Raw genomic sequence first — 15,772 nt, 5'->3', positions numbered from 1 at the left:
TGTTAATCGCTCAATTGCCCAATTAACCACACCTGTGTGGAGGCACCTGCTTGCAATATTCTTTTTATCTCCCATTTACCCAAGTTTATTTTGGCAGGTACTTATAGCTTTCCAAGAACATTTCTGTCAGCTGTCAAGACAAATAGGAATGCCTCTGTTTGAGGCTCCTAAAGAATAGAAACTGGAAGTTCAAAGGAAGCAGCAGTACTTGTAATTTTGGGCAGAGTTCCAGTAAAAAAAAAAGGCTTATACTCAAGAACAATATTTGTTTTAGGTTTATTTAAATTTAGTTATTGAATTATGAGAGATGAGACCTTGAGGGCTATGCAATACTTGCCGCACATAATCTTCCACCACACCTTGGTAGTTGAAAAAAAAAAGTGTGTATACCAACAGTCAGCATTCTCTGTTGTCCTCTGGAGCACGGTTCCCCCAGCGACGCCCTTTCCCCGCCCTCTGTTTGAGGTTGCCATGATGATCTTGTTATAGCAGTGTGTGAAATCATGAAAAAAAACAGCACCTGTCCCAGGAGGTAGAGTGTGAGCTATTTGAACCCACCCATTACTGTCGTCATGGCGATACCTGCAGTGGAGCGCTCCAGTGCCAGGTGTGTTTGCAGCTCAGCTCTGCTCTTTCCTTGTATAGCATGAATCTCAAACTCAAGTCCAGGAGGGATGCAGCGTCTGCTGATGTTTGGCATGTTTCAGAACTTAGCCAAGTCCAAAACTTAAGTCACTGATTGGATAAAGCAGGGGGGTCCAACATTATCCGAAAAGGGCCAGTCTGGGTGTAGGTTTTTGTTTTAGCCCAGCACTATGACACCTGCTTCAACTAATTAATTAATCATGTTCTTAAAATCAAGACCTTCATAAATAGAATCAGGTGTTTTAGTGCTGGGCTACAACGAAAAAACCGCCACCTACACTGGCTCTCTTAGGATAAGATTGGACACCCCTGTTCTACAGCACCAATGATTATCAAGTTCCCTGTTCATTTCATTGCACCCCCTTGTGGAAAATGCACTTACATAAACCACAAAGTAGGCGTTCATTAAAAAGGCATGGTTCATTCTATTGTCATACTTAAAAGACTATCTCTTATGCAGAGTAAACAAATGGCAAAATAACTATCCTGAAGAATTTAAATATAATAAATGCACATATATATGTAAAATACCTGGATGCATTGTAAAATGCAGACAGTAATATCAGAGTTCAGACATTTAAATTTGAGGGATTAAGAAATGAGAAATGCTTTACAAAATAAGCAGAAATACAGAAGATCATTACTTGCATAGATGATGAATTCAAACTATATTATCAAAGCTCACATCAGAATAAACCATTAAGACACGGACATCAACATGGTACAATTTAAGAAGTGTATTTTTATTTGAACTGCACTGAATGCTAAATGTTCACCTTGTACAAGAAACAAATACAAATACTCACACTAAAAACCAAACATACTGCCGACGGTCTCCTCGCACTATTGTTGGGACACTAGAAGTATTATGCTATTGCTCAGAGAGTACACAGCGCCCTCCAAGAGCTCCAATGGGCTTTCATTTAGAACAACAACAAAAAAGGGGTGGTTCACATGAGACAATGTTATAAGAACAGTTTAAGCAATACAAATCTAGCAGAACTGCAAAACTTTAAACACCAGAAACATAGGATGTTTATTTTTTATAAAAATACCACAATGGAGGAACAGGATGTGGTAGAAGAGAAAATATCCAAACTTTTTTTTTCCTTTTCTTTCTCAGACAATATTTTGAAGCAAAAAAAAAAAAAACAAATCTGCAAAATGTGTTTTCCTGAGTCAGTTTAGAAATGAACTTTAATTTAACCCTTTCCTGCCCAGACAGTTGTAATGGTATTTTCAGTGAAGAACCATTTAAAAACCTCTGTGACTCTCAGTCTCTGAAGAAAGAGTCATGCCCACATGTATCTTAAAAAGAAACTGGGGCCATCCAAAAAATATTAAATTCAGATATTTGGAAATTTAGTGAAAGCACCTTTAAAAAGGCTGATACTTCCAAAAACTGAAATAATTCCAACAGTCACTTGGTACATCAATTTCTGTACAAACCTAAACACTGAATGCATGAGAATACCAAACACTGACCACAGAAATCTGTCAATATTCAGAGAGCACACACCTCTTGACATTATAGGATATTTGAGATATCAGAGTTAGACATTTGTGGGTGGAGGAATCTGATGAAAATAAATCATTCTGTCTTGGGGGATGGGAAATCTCCACCCTTAACCCCACCTGCTGTGATGAATGTACATTCATAGAACTACACACTGAGCTCCATGGACAAGGAAAGGGTCAAAGTTCATGCCATAGATTGCCCCTTTACTTCCTTCTCCTGTTGTCTGATAAATATATTTTTTATAACTTTTTTTTCATATTTTTCACATTGAAAAACAAAATACAAATAGTTGTTTTTGGGATAAAAAGCGGAATAACAGATGTGAAAGACACATTTACTGGAAAAAATAAAACATGATGAGAGGGTCAGGGGCTCCAAGTTAGGGGCGGGGCTTAAGATTGTAGAGGTGGGGCAAAGTCAGTAACAGGTGATTTTCTTGTTCTGCAGAGCTCTCTGGTTGGTACATAAGGAAACACACACTCACTCCTACAAGGTGGGGAGAAGGTGGAGCATGGCTCATATAGCAGCCTGCCCCAACTGCATGGTATTGACAGGCATTTCCCCAAAAAAGTAATAAAAAATAAAAATAATAATGCATCTTAAAAGAACAAGTATATACTTATGACCCTTGTACCATTGACATGACCTCTTGTGGTGAAACCATGTTACTGCGTCCCTTTGATGGATCCAGATGGAGACAGACGGACATACATACAGACATACGGAACCAAATGCAGTACCCTCGGGGCGAGGGCAAAAAAATATATATATATCGAAAAGGAACCGATATGAAATAGTAGAAATCTGTGGAACGTGCAGTGTCTCTCAGCAGGAGATTTCACTGTCTCTGGTCCCGCCTTGCTGTGGGAACGGCCCCTGGTTTAGTGCTATTGCTCGGTTAGGTGCTCTCTGGTGTCGCTGTGTTTAGAGGGCTGGTTGGGCGATGGAGCCTGGGACGGGTGTGTGCCAGAGGGCAGGGTATGGGCGATGGGCAGTCCTCCCGGCACCATACCTTCCATCGTCCCGGGGATCCCTCCCGGAGCCACGCCCACCAGGCCGGGCGGGTACCTGCACGACAAGAATGCAGTCAGGGTCAAAGTGCAAGTCTCAGGGCTGCCGGGTGGCTCATCCTGTTAGGGCACTGATCTAGTGCGTGGATGAGCTCCACGGTCTGGTATGAAATCTGGACCATGGTCTGGTATGAAATCTTGTGTAAAACTGAAACCTCCTTGAGTAAGGAGGTATAGAGGATGAAAGGCACACAAGGAGCTGACTATCTGGTTACTATAGATGATCTCTGAGCATGCTTATGAGTGCAGGTCAACCTAGTTACTATAGAATATCTGTGTTTGTGCTTGAAGAGCAGCACAGGGTCTTGGGCAGCAGCTGGCCATGTGACTACTATAGGGAATCTGTGTTTGTGCTCAGAGAGCAGCACAGGGACTTGAAAGAGTCTGGAGATTATTATAGACCTCTGAGATGGAAGACATGCCAAGTACTATACCACAAAGCTCAGAAGAATGGTAAAACTGGAGCTAGTTAAAAAAGGGAAAAAAAGAAAGAAAAGTGCTTTTCATCAGTCCAAACTCAAACAATTCTCAGTGATAACACCAGTAAACACCACGGTAAAAAAAAGTCAAAAAGCATTTGGAAGTAGACATGAGAGATAATCACAGCACACATGTTCTTCTAGAGAGCTTTTACATCTGAAGTGTACAAAAGCACAAGGGGCAGGAGTAGAGGGGACTGAGCAGATGATCATGACTCCAGGAGTGGTCTGAGTCTGTGCTCAGCTCCAGACCATGTCATGGAAGGTTTACAGAATGGAACTGATGCCTCTGCTGCTTGGGAAGTGTACGGTCCTCTGTATGGTTCAGCCGCTCTTAACATTCGCCCTTAAGATGGACTGTGGTTTTGCAACCTGAGCACAATGGCAGGTCAAAAGGACCGTGTTTGCCATCCAATCTAGAGCCAGAACAAGAGGAAGCGATGGAAAAACGAGCATACTGACGACGACACACTGACCTCAAACCTGAATAACGGCCCTGGTTCTATTTTACACAGGCTCTGATAGACTCTCCAGCAGCAGAGAAACGCTGCATTTCCATGAGCTGCTAATGAATCCGTGTTTGGCATTGTGCTTGCACAGTTCTTTCTCTGTCAGGTACAGGGTGGTTCTGGGAAAGGTTTGGGTTGGAAAAGTAGCACTGGGTCATGCGGTAAAACAGGGAAGTGGGTACCCCCAGCCAATCACATGAGCCCGGGTCACTATATTTACCTGGTTCTGATTAAGGTCTATTGTTATGGTCTTGGACACCACCCGTTGCTACGGCCGGTAGGTTTTGGTTGACTCTGCTGTGTGAAAGAAGAGCCAGTCCATTTAAGACAATGGGTGAGTGGGGGATACACTACCTATGCTGTAAACTCCTACATATCCCATTTTCTGAATGTGGTAGTTGGAGAGAAAGTCCACTAGAGACAGGGGTCAGGGAGATACATGAGCAGGTGCATGTATAAACACACCCCTGTCTACATCAGCCCCCCCAAGTCCTGGAAAAGCCACAGAATCAGCTTGTTATCAGTGTTCAGTTCAGACCCAAGAAATCAGATGGTGTGAGTTAATCCGAGATATTGGCTTCTTTAATTCATTAAGTGCTGAGTACTGAAATATAATATGAAGATTGAAATTAATGAATCAATATAGTAATTGCGTAATTAATTTCAGTGTGTAATAATTCTCAAAATTGATGTAAATATTCAGTGTACTTTCGCCAGAGTTGCATATCTCATGGATCTTCATACAATGAATTTAGAAAAATGCTGTGTGAGAAACTGACAAGTACAAAAGTAACAGGAGAATTCAAAATAAACCAAGTTCCCTCCTGCCTTTCCATAGCCTACCTGTAGGGGGCTCCGTTGAGCTCAGGATGTACTTGCTGGTCAATTACTGCCCAGGGCGCTGTGGTGACAAAGAACTCCTTGTTGACACAGTTTCTCAGGCTGTCGGGGATACGGCCTGTGTTTGAAGAGAGCGCACAGCGTGACTCAACATTGTTACACACTAACCAGACACACCTGGATCAGAGGAACACACTAACTCATCAGATCACAGGCAGAAGGGCCTATTATATGAACATACAGACACATATATTTGTATTTATGATGTATGATATCTGTAAGATATAATGGGCTTTAAAGCTTTTGCTTCCCTCTCGGCCAGGTCCCAACTTTTAAAGCAGTTTCCTTATCTTAGGATGTCCTGCTAAATTAAATGTAAGTGAATAAATATGTCTAAGAATGCAATGGATGCGCGTGAAACCTGGAGACAGGGAAAGTGAACCTCATTGCAGGCTGGTGAGTGTTTGAGCTGCGGTCGGATGGACCGTAAACGCAGGTGATTCCAGTCGGGTGGACCGTAAACACAGCTGATTCCGGTCGGGTGGACCTTAAACACAGCTGATTCCGGTCGGTTGGACCGTAAACACAGCTGATTCCGGTCGGGTGGACCTTAAACACAGCTGATTCCGGTCGGGTGGACCGTAAACACAGCTGATTCCGGTCGGGATGGACCTTAAACACAGCTGATTCCAGTCGGGTGGACCGTAAACACAGCTGATTCCGGTCGGGATGGACCGTAAACACAGCTGATTCCGGTCAGGTGGACCTTAAACACAGCTGATTCCGGTCGGGTGGACCTTAAACACAGCTGATTCCGGTCGGGATGGACCTTAAACACAGCTGATTCCTGGTCGGGTGGACCGTAAACACAGCTGATTCTGGTCGGTGGACCTTAAACACAGCTGATTCGGTCGTGTACCGTAACACAGCTGATTCCTGGTCGGTGGACCTTAACACAGCTGATGCCGTGCTACCGTAACACAGCTGTTCCTGGTCGGGTGGCCTAAACAAGCTGATTCGCGTCAGGTGGCCCTAAGGCACAGCTGATCGGTGTGGCGACCAGCTATCGTCGGGGGCCACCTGGATGGCCCTGCGGACCGTGGCGCAGCATCTCCAGAGAAGCGATGTAGGGAGGGGGAGATGGTGGAGAGCTAGGAGGGCAAAGGACAGAGGAGGGATCAGAGAGAGAGAGAGAGAGAGAGAGAGAGAAAGAGAGAGAGAGAGAGAGAGAGAGAAAGAGAGAGAAAGAGAGAGAGAGAGAGGGAGGGAGGGAGAGAGACAGCGGGGGGAGAAAGAAGAACAGAGTGAGAGAGTGTGAAAGAGAAAGTGAGAAAGAGAGAAACGGGAGGGAAAGTGTCAGACACAGTCATTTGGCAGCTTCTCCTAGCTGTTAGCTGAAGAAAACCAAGGAGCTGCCTCCCTTTCAGAGGGCTGCTTCTCCCCAGGTCTTTGTGTGGTGCTCTCAGTGATGTGACGGGGCTAAAAAAGGCAGCAGGCTTCCAGGCGCAGACAGAAAGCGGAGTTGAGAGCTCTCCTGCTTCGCCGGGGCGAGTCGGATGGCAGAAACAGGGCTCGTTCTGCAGCTGCCGAATCCCCAGACAGATCCCACCCGAAGCACCAACCCCACGCACCGGCACGACAACACTTCACAACGCCTCGTTATTTTCACTCTGTTCGGTAAAAATCAAAAAGCGACGAAACGATCCCTAACCTGTTTTCAAACAGGTCTGTGGGTAAGGCTGCCCCCTCCCCATTTCGAGTCAGTCAGGCTGTTATTCTGGGATGTTTCTATTGGCTTCTGATGCGAAAAGGTGAAGAAAGAACAACTGAAGAACTGCTAGTTTATAATTAGGAAGGCTAAAAACCCACCTTTGACCTGTTGCCCTGAGCCTTATTACAGTAATGAGTGTGCTGATTTAAGTAGAGCACACTACCCCATGTCAGAGAGCTCTGTGTAAGAGGTCAAGGACAAGGTTAATAAAAACTGGGACGCATCTAGTACTAATCTGATGTTCAATTAGCCATGCAAACAAATTCATCTGCGTAGTACTGCTCTGACACCGAAACGTGGAGGGGGGTCCAGACTGCCCCAGTTCTGTTTCATTAACCCAGCTCAGTCCCCGCCCCCCACTCCTCACCTGAAGGGCTCCGATTCGTGGACGTCCAGGGCCGCCCCGCGTATCCGCCCCTCCTTCAGAGCCTGGGCCAGCGCCTTCTCGTCCACCAGCCCGCCCCGCGCCGAGTTCACCAGGAACGCCCCCTGCCGCATCTGAGAGGAGGAGCAAGAAGGAGGAGGAGGGGAACAGAAAGAGGAAGGGCAGCATAATGAAAAACAGTAGGAGCCAATGCCACAGCAACTCCCGTTTCTAACATCACCGCCATTTTGTTTGATCACTCCAGCGGTCAGTGACGCTGACGTGCCACTCAAGTGGTATTATTTATTTGGCTAAGTCCCACTAAAGTCCCACTAAAGCCAGCTTATGCAGCAGCAGACAAGAAAAGCAGAGAACTTGAACAGAAGTGACCCTGTGTGGTGACCAGAGGCTGGAGTATCAACAGAGGCTGTCCCCTAGAAAAGATGACCATCTCTGATATGCATGCGGAGTGAGTTATTTCATAGTGCGTCGTGACAGAGCCTCCATGTTCTACTGACAGGAGTGTACAATTTAAAACCGCCAAAAATATGGAAATATTTTATCATATAGCGGGGCGTGGGGTGTGGGGGGGATTGTGTGCCAAAAATGAAGCGAAAAGAAGAGAAATTAAATGAAAGCGCTTGGATGAAAGTAATCCCTTAATCTTGACAAAAGCTGAAATCCTGGGCATGGAAAAGCCTTTTGCTGCCAAACCCGCTTTTATCAGGTCTTTAAAAAAATCTCAGCTCCCGTCGCCACTCGCGCGACTCTTTGTTGCCGCGGAAACCTCAGACTGCTTGAAAGTGAAAGGGGACAGCAGATCTTTATTATGAGAATAAATAACGGTTAACCAGGTTTCTCTGTGTATGGGCTGCACTTCATATTTCAAAGGAGAGACTGAAGTCAACCTTGAATTGGAAATGAGGAGGTAATTCTGTGGCTGGGCCTGCAGGTGGCACCAGCGAGAGAGCAGGAGAGCGATACAGATTGTTTCAGCTCTGGGGCTCTGTGTGTTCCAGTGCGTTGGTGTCTCGGGGCAGGAAAAACGGGGGCGGGGCTGACCTGTTTGATGGTGAAGTCGTTGATCAGGTGGTGGTTGTGCTCGTTGAGGTTGCAGTGCAGGGACACGCAGTCGCTCTGGTAGAGCAGGTCCTGGAGGGTGTAGACGCGCTGCACCCCCAGCGAGCGCTCCAGCCCGTCCTGCAGGTACGGGTCGTAGAAGATCACGTTGAAGCCAAAGGCCTTGGCCCGCACGGCCACCGCCTGCCCCGAGCGACCTGCGCAGACACACGGACAACTGCTCAGTCTGCGGGAACACACCTGCGCAGACCTGCGCAGACACACGGACAACTGCTCAGTCTGCGGGAACACACCTGCGCAGACCTGCGCAGACACACGGACAACTGCTCAGTCTGCGGGAACACACCTGCGCAGACCTGTGCAGACACACGACACTGCTCAGTCTCGGAAACCTGCGCAGACTGCGCAGACACACGGACAACTGCTCACAGCCTGCGGGAAACATGCAGGACACACTGGCAACACTGCAACAGTCACACTGGAGTTCAGACTCCCAGCTGCGGGAAAATGGACAGACACACTCATGAACAGTCACACTCAGGCTCTGAAGAAGAACTCACACACTCTGAAAAGATAGATATCAAGCAACTCTGATGATATTGTACACTACCAGGCCTGATATAGATATAGTACACATTGCACACAGAAAAACTACAAGATTATGATTATTTACATCATTACACTCTTCAGAACCAACACCCCACCACATTTTCTGACATTTGAAAAACACTAAAAACACATCAACCAAAACAAATATTCTGTGAATAAATCAAAAACAGCTCAAACCACAGAAGCTGAAATGCAAGCCAGCAATAAAAACTGCTGGAGTTATGGACCGAGGAAGACGTTTTCGTTTCTGCTGTTTCTGCTGTTCTCAGAAATCTCTGTCGTCTCTGACAGAAGCTCTCAGCACTCCGTGCTTCCTGCACGACAGCCGGGGTGAACAGAACGGGCCGGCTGTGGTAATCACCGGGAGACGGGGAGCCAAGGCGACGCTCGTTCCAGAGTTTGGCATCTGGGCCGGTCGGGTCCGATGAGTAATGAGAGCGGCTGATTCTCTGATAACATCCAGACAGCTCCCCCGTGCTCACCCGCGCTCCCCCGCTCCATCTGTAATTAACCAGCGCACTTCTCCGCCCGCCTCGCTCTCAAGACCAGGAGCAACCGTCACCGGGGTATGATTTACCGTGACAACGAAAAGGCCTGGGAGTGTCAGGCGGCATCCATCGATCAATCCCCCCCCGGTGTGGTTGGAAAAGCTCAATGAACAGCTAGCCCAACTGTAGCTCGGTGACAGACCTAGCCTCCAATGTCAATCAATGGTAACGGCGAATACCGGGACTGGACTCTCTAACGTGATGCGGGCAGCAGCATTCAGCAGGCTTTGTCATTGGTGGAGACTGGTCATCACATCACCACCCTGTGGTGGAGGCCACCACACCTGTCAGGTTTTTTGGGCAGGCACACTGAAGATCAGTATGGCTGAGGTGATGGCTGCTCTGTCATTATGTGTGTGTGTGTGTGTGTGCTGTTGTTCCTCACCGAAGCCGATGAGGCCCAGCGTCTCGCCGCGGATGCGGGCGGCGCCGGACGCCACCTCGCGGATCTGCTCCACGCTCTGCACGCGCGTGCCCTCCCGCAGGGCCTGGTACAGCCAGGTGTTCCGCCGGTACAGGTTCAGGATGTGGCAGAGGGTGGAGTCGGCCGTCTCCTCCACCGCCGCCGACGGGATGTTACACACGGCGATCCCTAGAGGGAGCAATTCCATTATACGAGCAACGAGCAACTTCTAGCAAAGTGCACTCGACCAGCAGACCGACCTAGACCAGGACCCAGAACCTTTTCAGAAAACACCAGGATGTGAACCCTGACCCCTCACACCTGCTGGCGGAACACTGGTGCTCAGTATGAGAGTACCTGCTCACCCCTGCATAAAACACTTTCCCAAAATACTACGGTTGCTTTGTTAAGAGTCAGTTCTGGAATCTGCCATTACTGCCATCACACGATATCGGGCGCAAATGAATAAATATCCCACTGAGAACATTCTCTGAGTCTAAAAGCCCCTCGCTGTTTTGCCTTCAGTTGGTGAAAATGGTTTCTTACCCGTCTCACGTAGCGTGAGATACTCCCAGCGCTCAGTGCTGCCGGCTGTCTCAGGAACCGACTCCGCTCTACTCAAAGACCCGCTTCAAAATCACACGCCAGGAGCTGAGAGATGTCGATTTGCCGGAAGACATGACTGAGCTACAGTTTCTCCCCCCAGTGTTCAAAAGGATTCGCAGCTTGTAAAACGGTTCTTTTCAAAAACAGCCATCAGCTCCCTTTTGTCACAGGAGACATCAGAGCGCATCCCGGCAGGCTGAACCGAGATGAGTCCTGCCGCTAAAACACTGATCTGGCGGAAACGCTCCTGCCGCGTAGCGACAGCGCCAGGGACTCCGCTCGCAGCGCTCTCTCAGCGACTCTGCTTCTCGCACAGGGGCAGCGCCTCAGGTGGACGTTTTTGCGAACTTCCTGTACCTGAACTTCCCGTTTGGCCAGGGATCCTTTTACAGGCCCCTCCGGAGGAGAGATCGCGATACGGGTTGCCATGCCAACTGCTGTCTTTGCTCAATAGAACATACATACACCCACTACACTTCTTTTTATCATATATCACTGTGCCGATGTATTTGCACTTGTTTTTACATTTTAAAATGAGGATGGTGGAATATGAATCCTTTAAAAAACTGGCCAAATGAACAATGTGAATTGAGGACACACTATTTGACAGAAATGCATTTACTGATTAAATAGCTAGCGTTTCGGCGCCTCTGAGACTCTATCGATTACACACATCACCATTACAGGGACAAAGGCTTTAAGGACACATTTTCACCACTGGCTCAATGTGTTCTCTGTACCACATACACACACCCTGCACTGAAAATGAAATCTCTTAGGTTACACACTAGCGTAAAGGTGACATTGTGCTTAAAGTTTTGGAATTAGGGAGTTCAGAAGCTAAGAATGATTCCATAGTGCACTGGATTCCAGGAAATGAACCGCAGTTGAATTTATGAACTAATAATATTATGGACATTTTTTTAATTCATAAATTGAATTTCAATTAATTTCCTTCATTGAGTGAAACTGAATTGGCCATAGCCCCTGCTGTGGGTATAGAGGGCTAGATGCACCATGGCTCATACAAAATCCAGGCTCACACAGAGTAACTAGGCCGACCGGCACATGGTGTGTTACAAGCTGCGTGATGTCACACCGGACCAAATTTGTCCAAATGCTTGATTAGTCAAAAAGTGAAATCATTCATTAGAATAAGAAATAGGTTGTCTCTTTGGTCATTTAAATATACAAATAAACTAGTTTCTGTATCGGCTATTTTGGTATATGATGGACTTTGTTTCATTATAATATCCTACCACACACAAAAAAAAAAAACGTTTTTCAGGGACACATAGAAACAATAAAAACAACATATATGCAAATAGGCAACAACAATCACATAATATCCTTCGACAGACAAACACACACACACACACACAGACACACACACAGGCGCACACAAGCACACACGCACTGCACACACCAACACACACACACACAGAATCACAGGAGAACAGGAGACAGACAGACACACAGACAGACAGAGGCGAGCCCTCGTACCCAGATCACCGGCGGCCTTGATGTCGATGTTGTCGTAGCCGCTGCCGATACGAATGATGATCCTCAGGGCCTTGAATTTCTCCAGATCCTCGCGGGTCAGAGTGATGGTGTGGTACATCATAGCCCCCACCGCCTCGTTCAGGACCTGGAATGGACAGAGCACCAACATCGTCATCATCACCACCAACACCGTCATCATCATAACCACCTTCCAACACTGTCATCATGACCGCCACCAACATCGTCATCCTCACCCTCAACAACATCATCGTCATCACAGTCATTGTGATCATTATCATCATCACCAACATCATTGCCACCACTAACACCGTCATCATCATCAATGTCGACCACAAGTGTCACCACTGTCATCACCAAAGCTGCTCTCTCTTCCAGCAGCCAGCCCACAGACGCGCACACACACACGCACACACACTAGAAAAAAACGATTGCATTTTTATTCTATGCAAACAAGGTTAAAGCAGGCAAGCGCAGTTCTAAAACAGATTGATGGAAATCCAGATATCACAATATTAAGCAAATGCTGTCAAGCGCTCCGAGTAAATAATAGCTTTAAATTCACCTCCAGCTAACTACATTAGCTCTGCCTGCCAGATTAGCTCTGCATTTCCATAAAGGCCTTTATTAGTGGCCCAGGAATCCCTGCTAAATGCTAATTCAAGGTTAAATCTCTCCCTACACATTCATTTCATTTCTTCAGTCATTTGCCAAAGGCAAGACTTACTGGAGGTGATGCATCCCAGTGTGAGTAATGACTAATGCAATGAAATGTTTTGCAAGAGAAATCATTTCTGAATACTGTCAACTTTAATGGAAAATCTGAACAAATCATTTTTTTAATAAGGATCTGGGACTCAGGAGCTCTTGGTAAGGAGCCAGTTTGGTGTAACATGAAGTAAAGTGTCTCAGTGTATTCCTTTGGTGTGCTGATCCTGATATTTACCTGCCTGCCTGCCGACCCCCTCCCCCCGCCCCCCTTCCTCACAGCCTGCAGGATTTCACAGGCATGACATCATCTCCCTGTTGTGCTCATTTGGTGTGCTGGAAGTGTTTGGGGCTCAGGCTCTGTATCCCCCTGGATCAGGGCAGGAGGAAGGTCACCTTCCTGACACATCCCAGGAGTCCATTACACATCAGCACAACTGCTGCTCACACTACTCTTCCACTTTGTCCTGTGAGCACGTCATTCATTCATTCATTCATTCATCCATCCATTCATCCCATTAATTCCGCATGAAAGGCCCAACCCCATGGCCCTTCTGCAAGGCACACTAATGAATCATTCATTTAACAGGCTCAGTCTCTCGCTGTGTGAGGTGTGTCAGTAACTCACAGGGTTTTGTCAGTGCTAAAGTCCTCCCACAAGTGGCCCCTGGGGGCCGCGGGCCTGAAGCTGAATGGATTTGGAGTGAGTGGGCCCCGCCCAGCACTTGAGCAAAAGCACCAGAGTTCTGCCACATGCACAGTGAGAACAGAAACCCTGGGCTTGTGAATCATTTCTGTAGGGTGTCAGTACAGCATGGTCAGTGCTGCAAAGCATCAGAGCTGCACGGTCAGTGCTGCAGAGCATCAGTACTGTAAAGAGTCAGTACTGTAGAGTGTTAGTACTGCAGAGCGCTCCATGTGCTGAAGGTATCTGATGGGAACACTGCTAAACCCCAGATAGGCTACAGCAGCTAGTAACTTTAATACTTCCTTAACAACGAGTCTTCATTCTTAACTGGAGTGAAATGGACTCCTGTGGTCATAAGAATTGTGTAACCACTTTGATTAGAGTGTGGTATGGGGGGGCATTGCATTTCTCTCTCTGTCTGCTTCTCCCTCTCTCCCTCCCTTTCTCCTTCTCTTCACACCAAACAGCTCATTAATTTTGTTCCGTTCCACACCTCTCTCACAGGCTCCTGCTAAACAAACCACATTTGAACAATCGTTTGAAAACACAGAACCTACTGGGAGGGAAAATTACAAATAATGTTTTATGACACGTGAAGAGAAAATATGAAAATATAAAACAGCAGCACACTGCGCTAAACTGGGTTTGAGATCAAAATCCTCCAAAAAAACAAAACAAAAGCAGCTTCTGCACATTTCAGCCCTCCCACAAAGGAAACGAACGCGGCGTGGGTGAAAGCCCGCGCCGTCACCACCGCGGTTCTGACCCAGCGCGCCAAAGAGAGGCCGAAACAAAGCCGCCGTAATCCCAGTTTCCTTCCACTCGCGTTACGAGGCCCTCCACTGAAACCGTGATGCAGCTGATGCAGGCACACTGTACTTTGGCTATAGGGTGACATTAAATGATAACGATCCCACTTTACTTTAATGTGGAAAGAGTATAAAAGGCAATATACTCAAAAATGAGCTTCGTGTAGCATGTGGTGAGGGAGCTGGGGGAGGAGAGGAGAGGCTACGTTCTGAAACCAGTTTCTGTTTGTCATTCAAGCCCCAGTTTTGCTCAGGTTGCCTTGGCTCTAAGCTCTGTTGCTGTGGCTCTGAGCTCTGTTGCCATGGCTCTGAGCTCCGTTGCCGTGGGACCCATGGGATGGGCAGACCTGCTTTGCCTTTGACAGTATGGTATGAGTCCCCATTATCGCGGACTTGCAGGATGCCAAATGCTATCTGGTCCTGTTGAAGGGTCTGGGACTGTTCAGTTACACAGGTGTGTTCTCCATGTGCCTTGCCCATATGTATGCGTATGCAGGTGTGTGTATGTGTGTGCATGGGTATGTGTGTGTGTGTGTGTGGGCATGTGTGGGTGCGTTTGACCACTACCTTCTCATGGATCTCCTGTGTGGACTGGGCATCGCAGAACGCCACAGTGGCCAGGTCTTTGAGGATGGGCATCTCCACAGTGCAGTCCCGCCCGTCCAGAAGGGCCACCAGGGGGCGTGGCTGCATGGGGCCGTTCATAATCTGGGGCCGGATGCCTGAGAGAGAAAGAGGGAGAAAGAAAGACAGAGTGAGTCACATAGTACAGCCAGGGGACGTGAGACTGTGGTGGAATTCTAAGAACAGGGTCCAGGAAAATCAAAGCAGGAGGATCAGTCAGACTTCACCCATGTGGAAGTCCACATGATCCTTACAACAACCAAAACAATGGGGGAAGATCAATGGAGCAGGGTCATTTCAGCCCCCCACCAAGACAGTCTCATCAGTAATACCGCTGGTATTCGCTGGTAAGGGGAGGGAGTTGGAACTATTGTGATTGGCTACGAGGTAAGTTCTAAACGGAGTACTGCTCTCTCCACCGCACGACGCTGTCCATGATGTCCCGTAGGTGTTGCGGCCTGCGATCAAGCACCAGCTACACAAATGAACAGCACTCTCTAAATCAATGGGCTGACTGCAGCCAGGATTAGCCTGCGATCTCACTTACCGGCATCACTGCCCTCAACCTGTACTTCCTCAAACAGCACTCAATTACCCAGAAACACTCACCCCCTGCCTGCATAACCCCACCCCCTCCACTCTCACTCACTGCCACAAGGAGGGCCCTGTCCTACACAACACGACCAGGAAGCTGTGCACCACCACACCCCCCCTCCCCCCACAGAGGGGCCCCTGTTCACTCTCACAGGAGCCCCTGGGGGGCCAAGACTGATGTAGCGAGCAGGCAGCGTGCTGAAAATGCGCCGTCGCATTTCCCCCTGCTGGGCTAACAGCGAGCGCCGCGGAACCAGCGCAGGAGCGTGCGGCGAGCGGGCTGCAGCTCAGCCAGGCGACCGCGCCGCGGAGACCAGATTCCAGATCAATCACACTCTCCCCGATCTCTCCCCGAGGCACGCTACACGAGCACCACGCGGGAAAA

The 15,772-nt window shown here is 47.8% G+C and overlaps 2 protein-coding genes across 2 annotated transcripts in view; both read right to left on the bottom strand.

Annotated features, from left to right (window-relative positions):
- Positions 1-1,367: 1,367 nt before the first annotated feature.
- LOC135245239 (C-terminal-binding protein 2-like) lies at positions 1,368-7,001 on the bottom strand. Its single transcript, XM_064318156.1, has 4 exons — positions 6,997-7,001; positions 6,147-6,173; positions 5,066-5,185; positions 1,368-3,232 (listed from the first exon to the last, which is right to left on the bottom strand). Exons 1-4 carry the CDS (start codon positions 6,999-7,001, stop codon positions 3,052-3,054), a joined length of 333 nt encoding a protein of 110 aa, XP_064174226.1. The 3' UTR covers positions 1,368-3,051.
- Positions 6,341-15,772, bottom strand: part of LOC135245078 (proline-rich protein 36-like) — a 32,654-nt gene continuing 23,222 nt past the window's right edge. The window contains exons 2-6 of the mRNA XM_064317890.1: positions 14,737-14,891; positions 11,947-12,091; positions 9,820-10,026; positions 8,260-8,474; positions 6,341-7,331 (exon numbers count right to left, since the gene is read on the bottom strand). Coding sequence (XP_064173960.1) covers positions 7,197-7,331; positions 8,260-8,474; positions 9,820-10,026; positions 11,947-12,091; positions 14,737-14,891 — 857 coding nt within the window. The 3' untranslated portion in view covers positions 6,341-7,196. The remainder of the gene's footprint in view (positions 7,332-8,259; positions 8,475-9,819; positions 10,027-11,946; positions 12,092-14,736; positions 14,892-15,772) is intronic.

Source organism: Anguilla rostrata, chromosome 18, assembly GCF_018555375.3.
Source record: "Anguilla rostrata isolate EN2019 chromosome 18, ASM1855537v3, whole genome shotgun sequence".
NCBI lineage: Eukaryota > Metazoa > Chordata > Actinopteri > Anguilliformes > Anguillidae > Anguilla > Anguilla rostrata.
The sequence above is the reverse complement of the archived record's forward strand: the minus strand, read 5'-3'. Positions and strand labels throughout refer to the sequence as shown.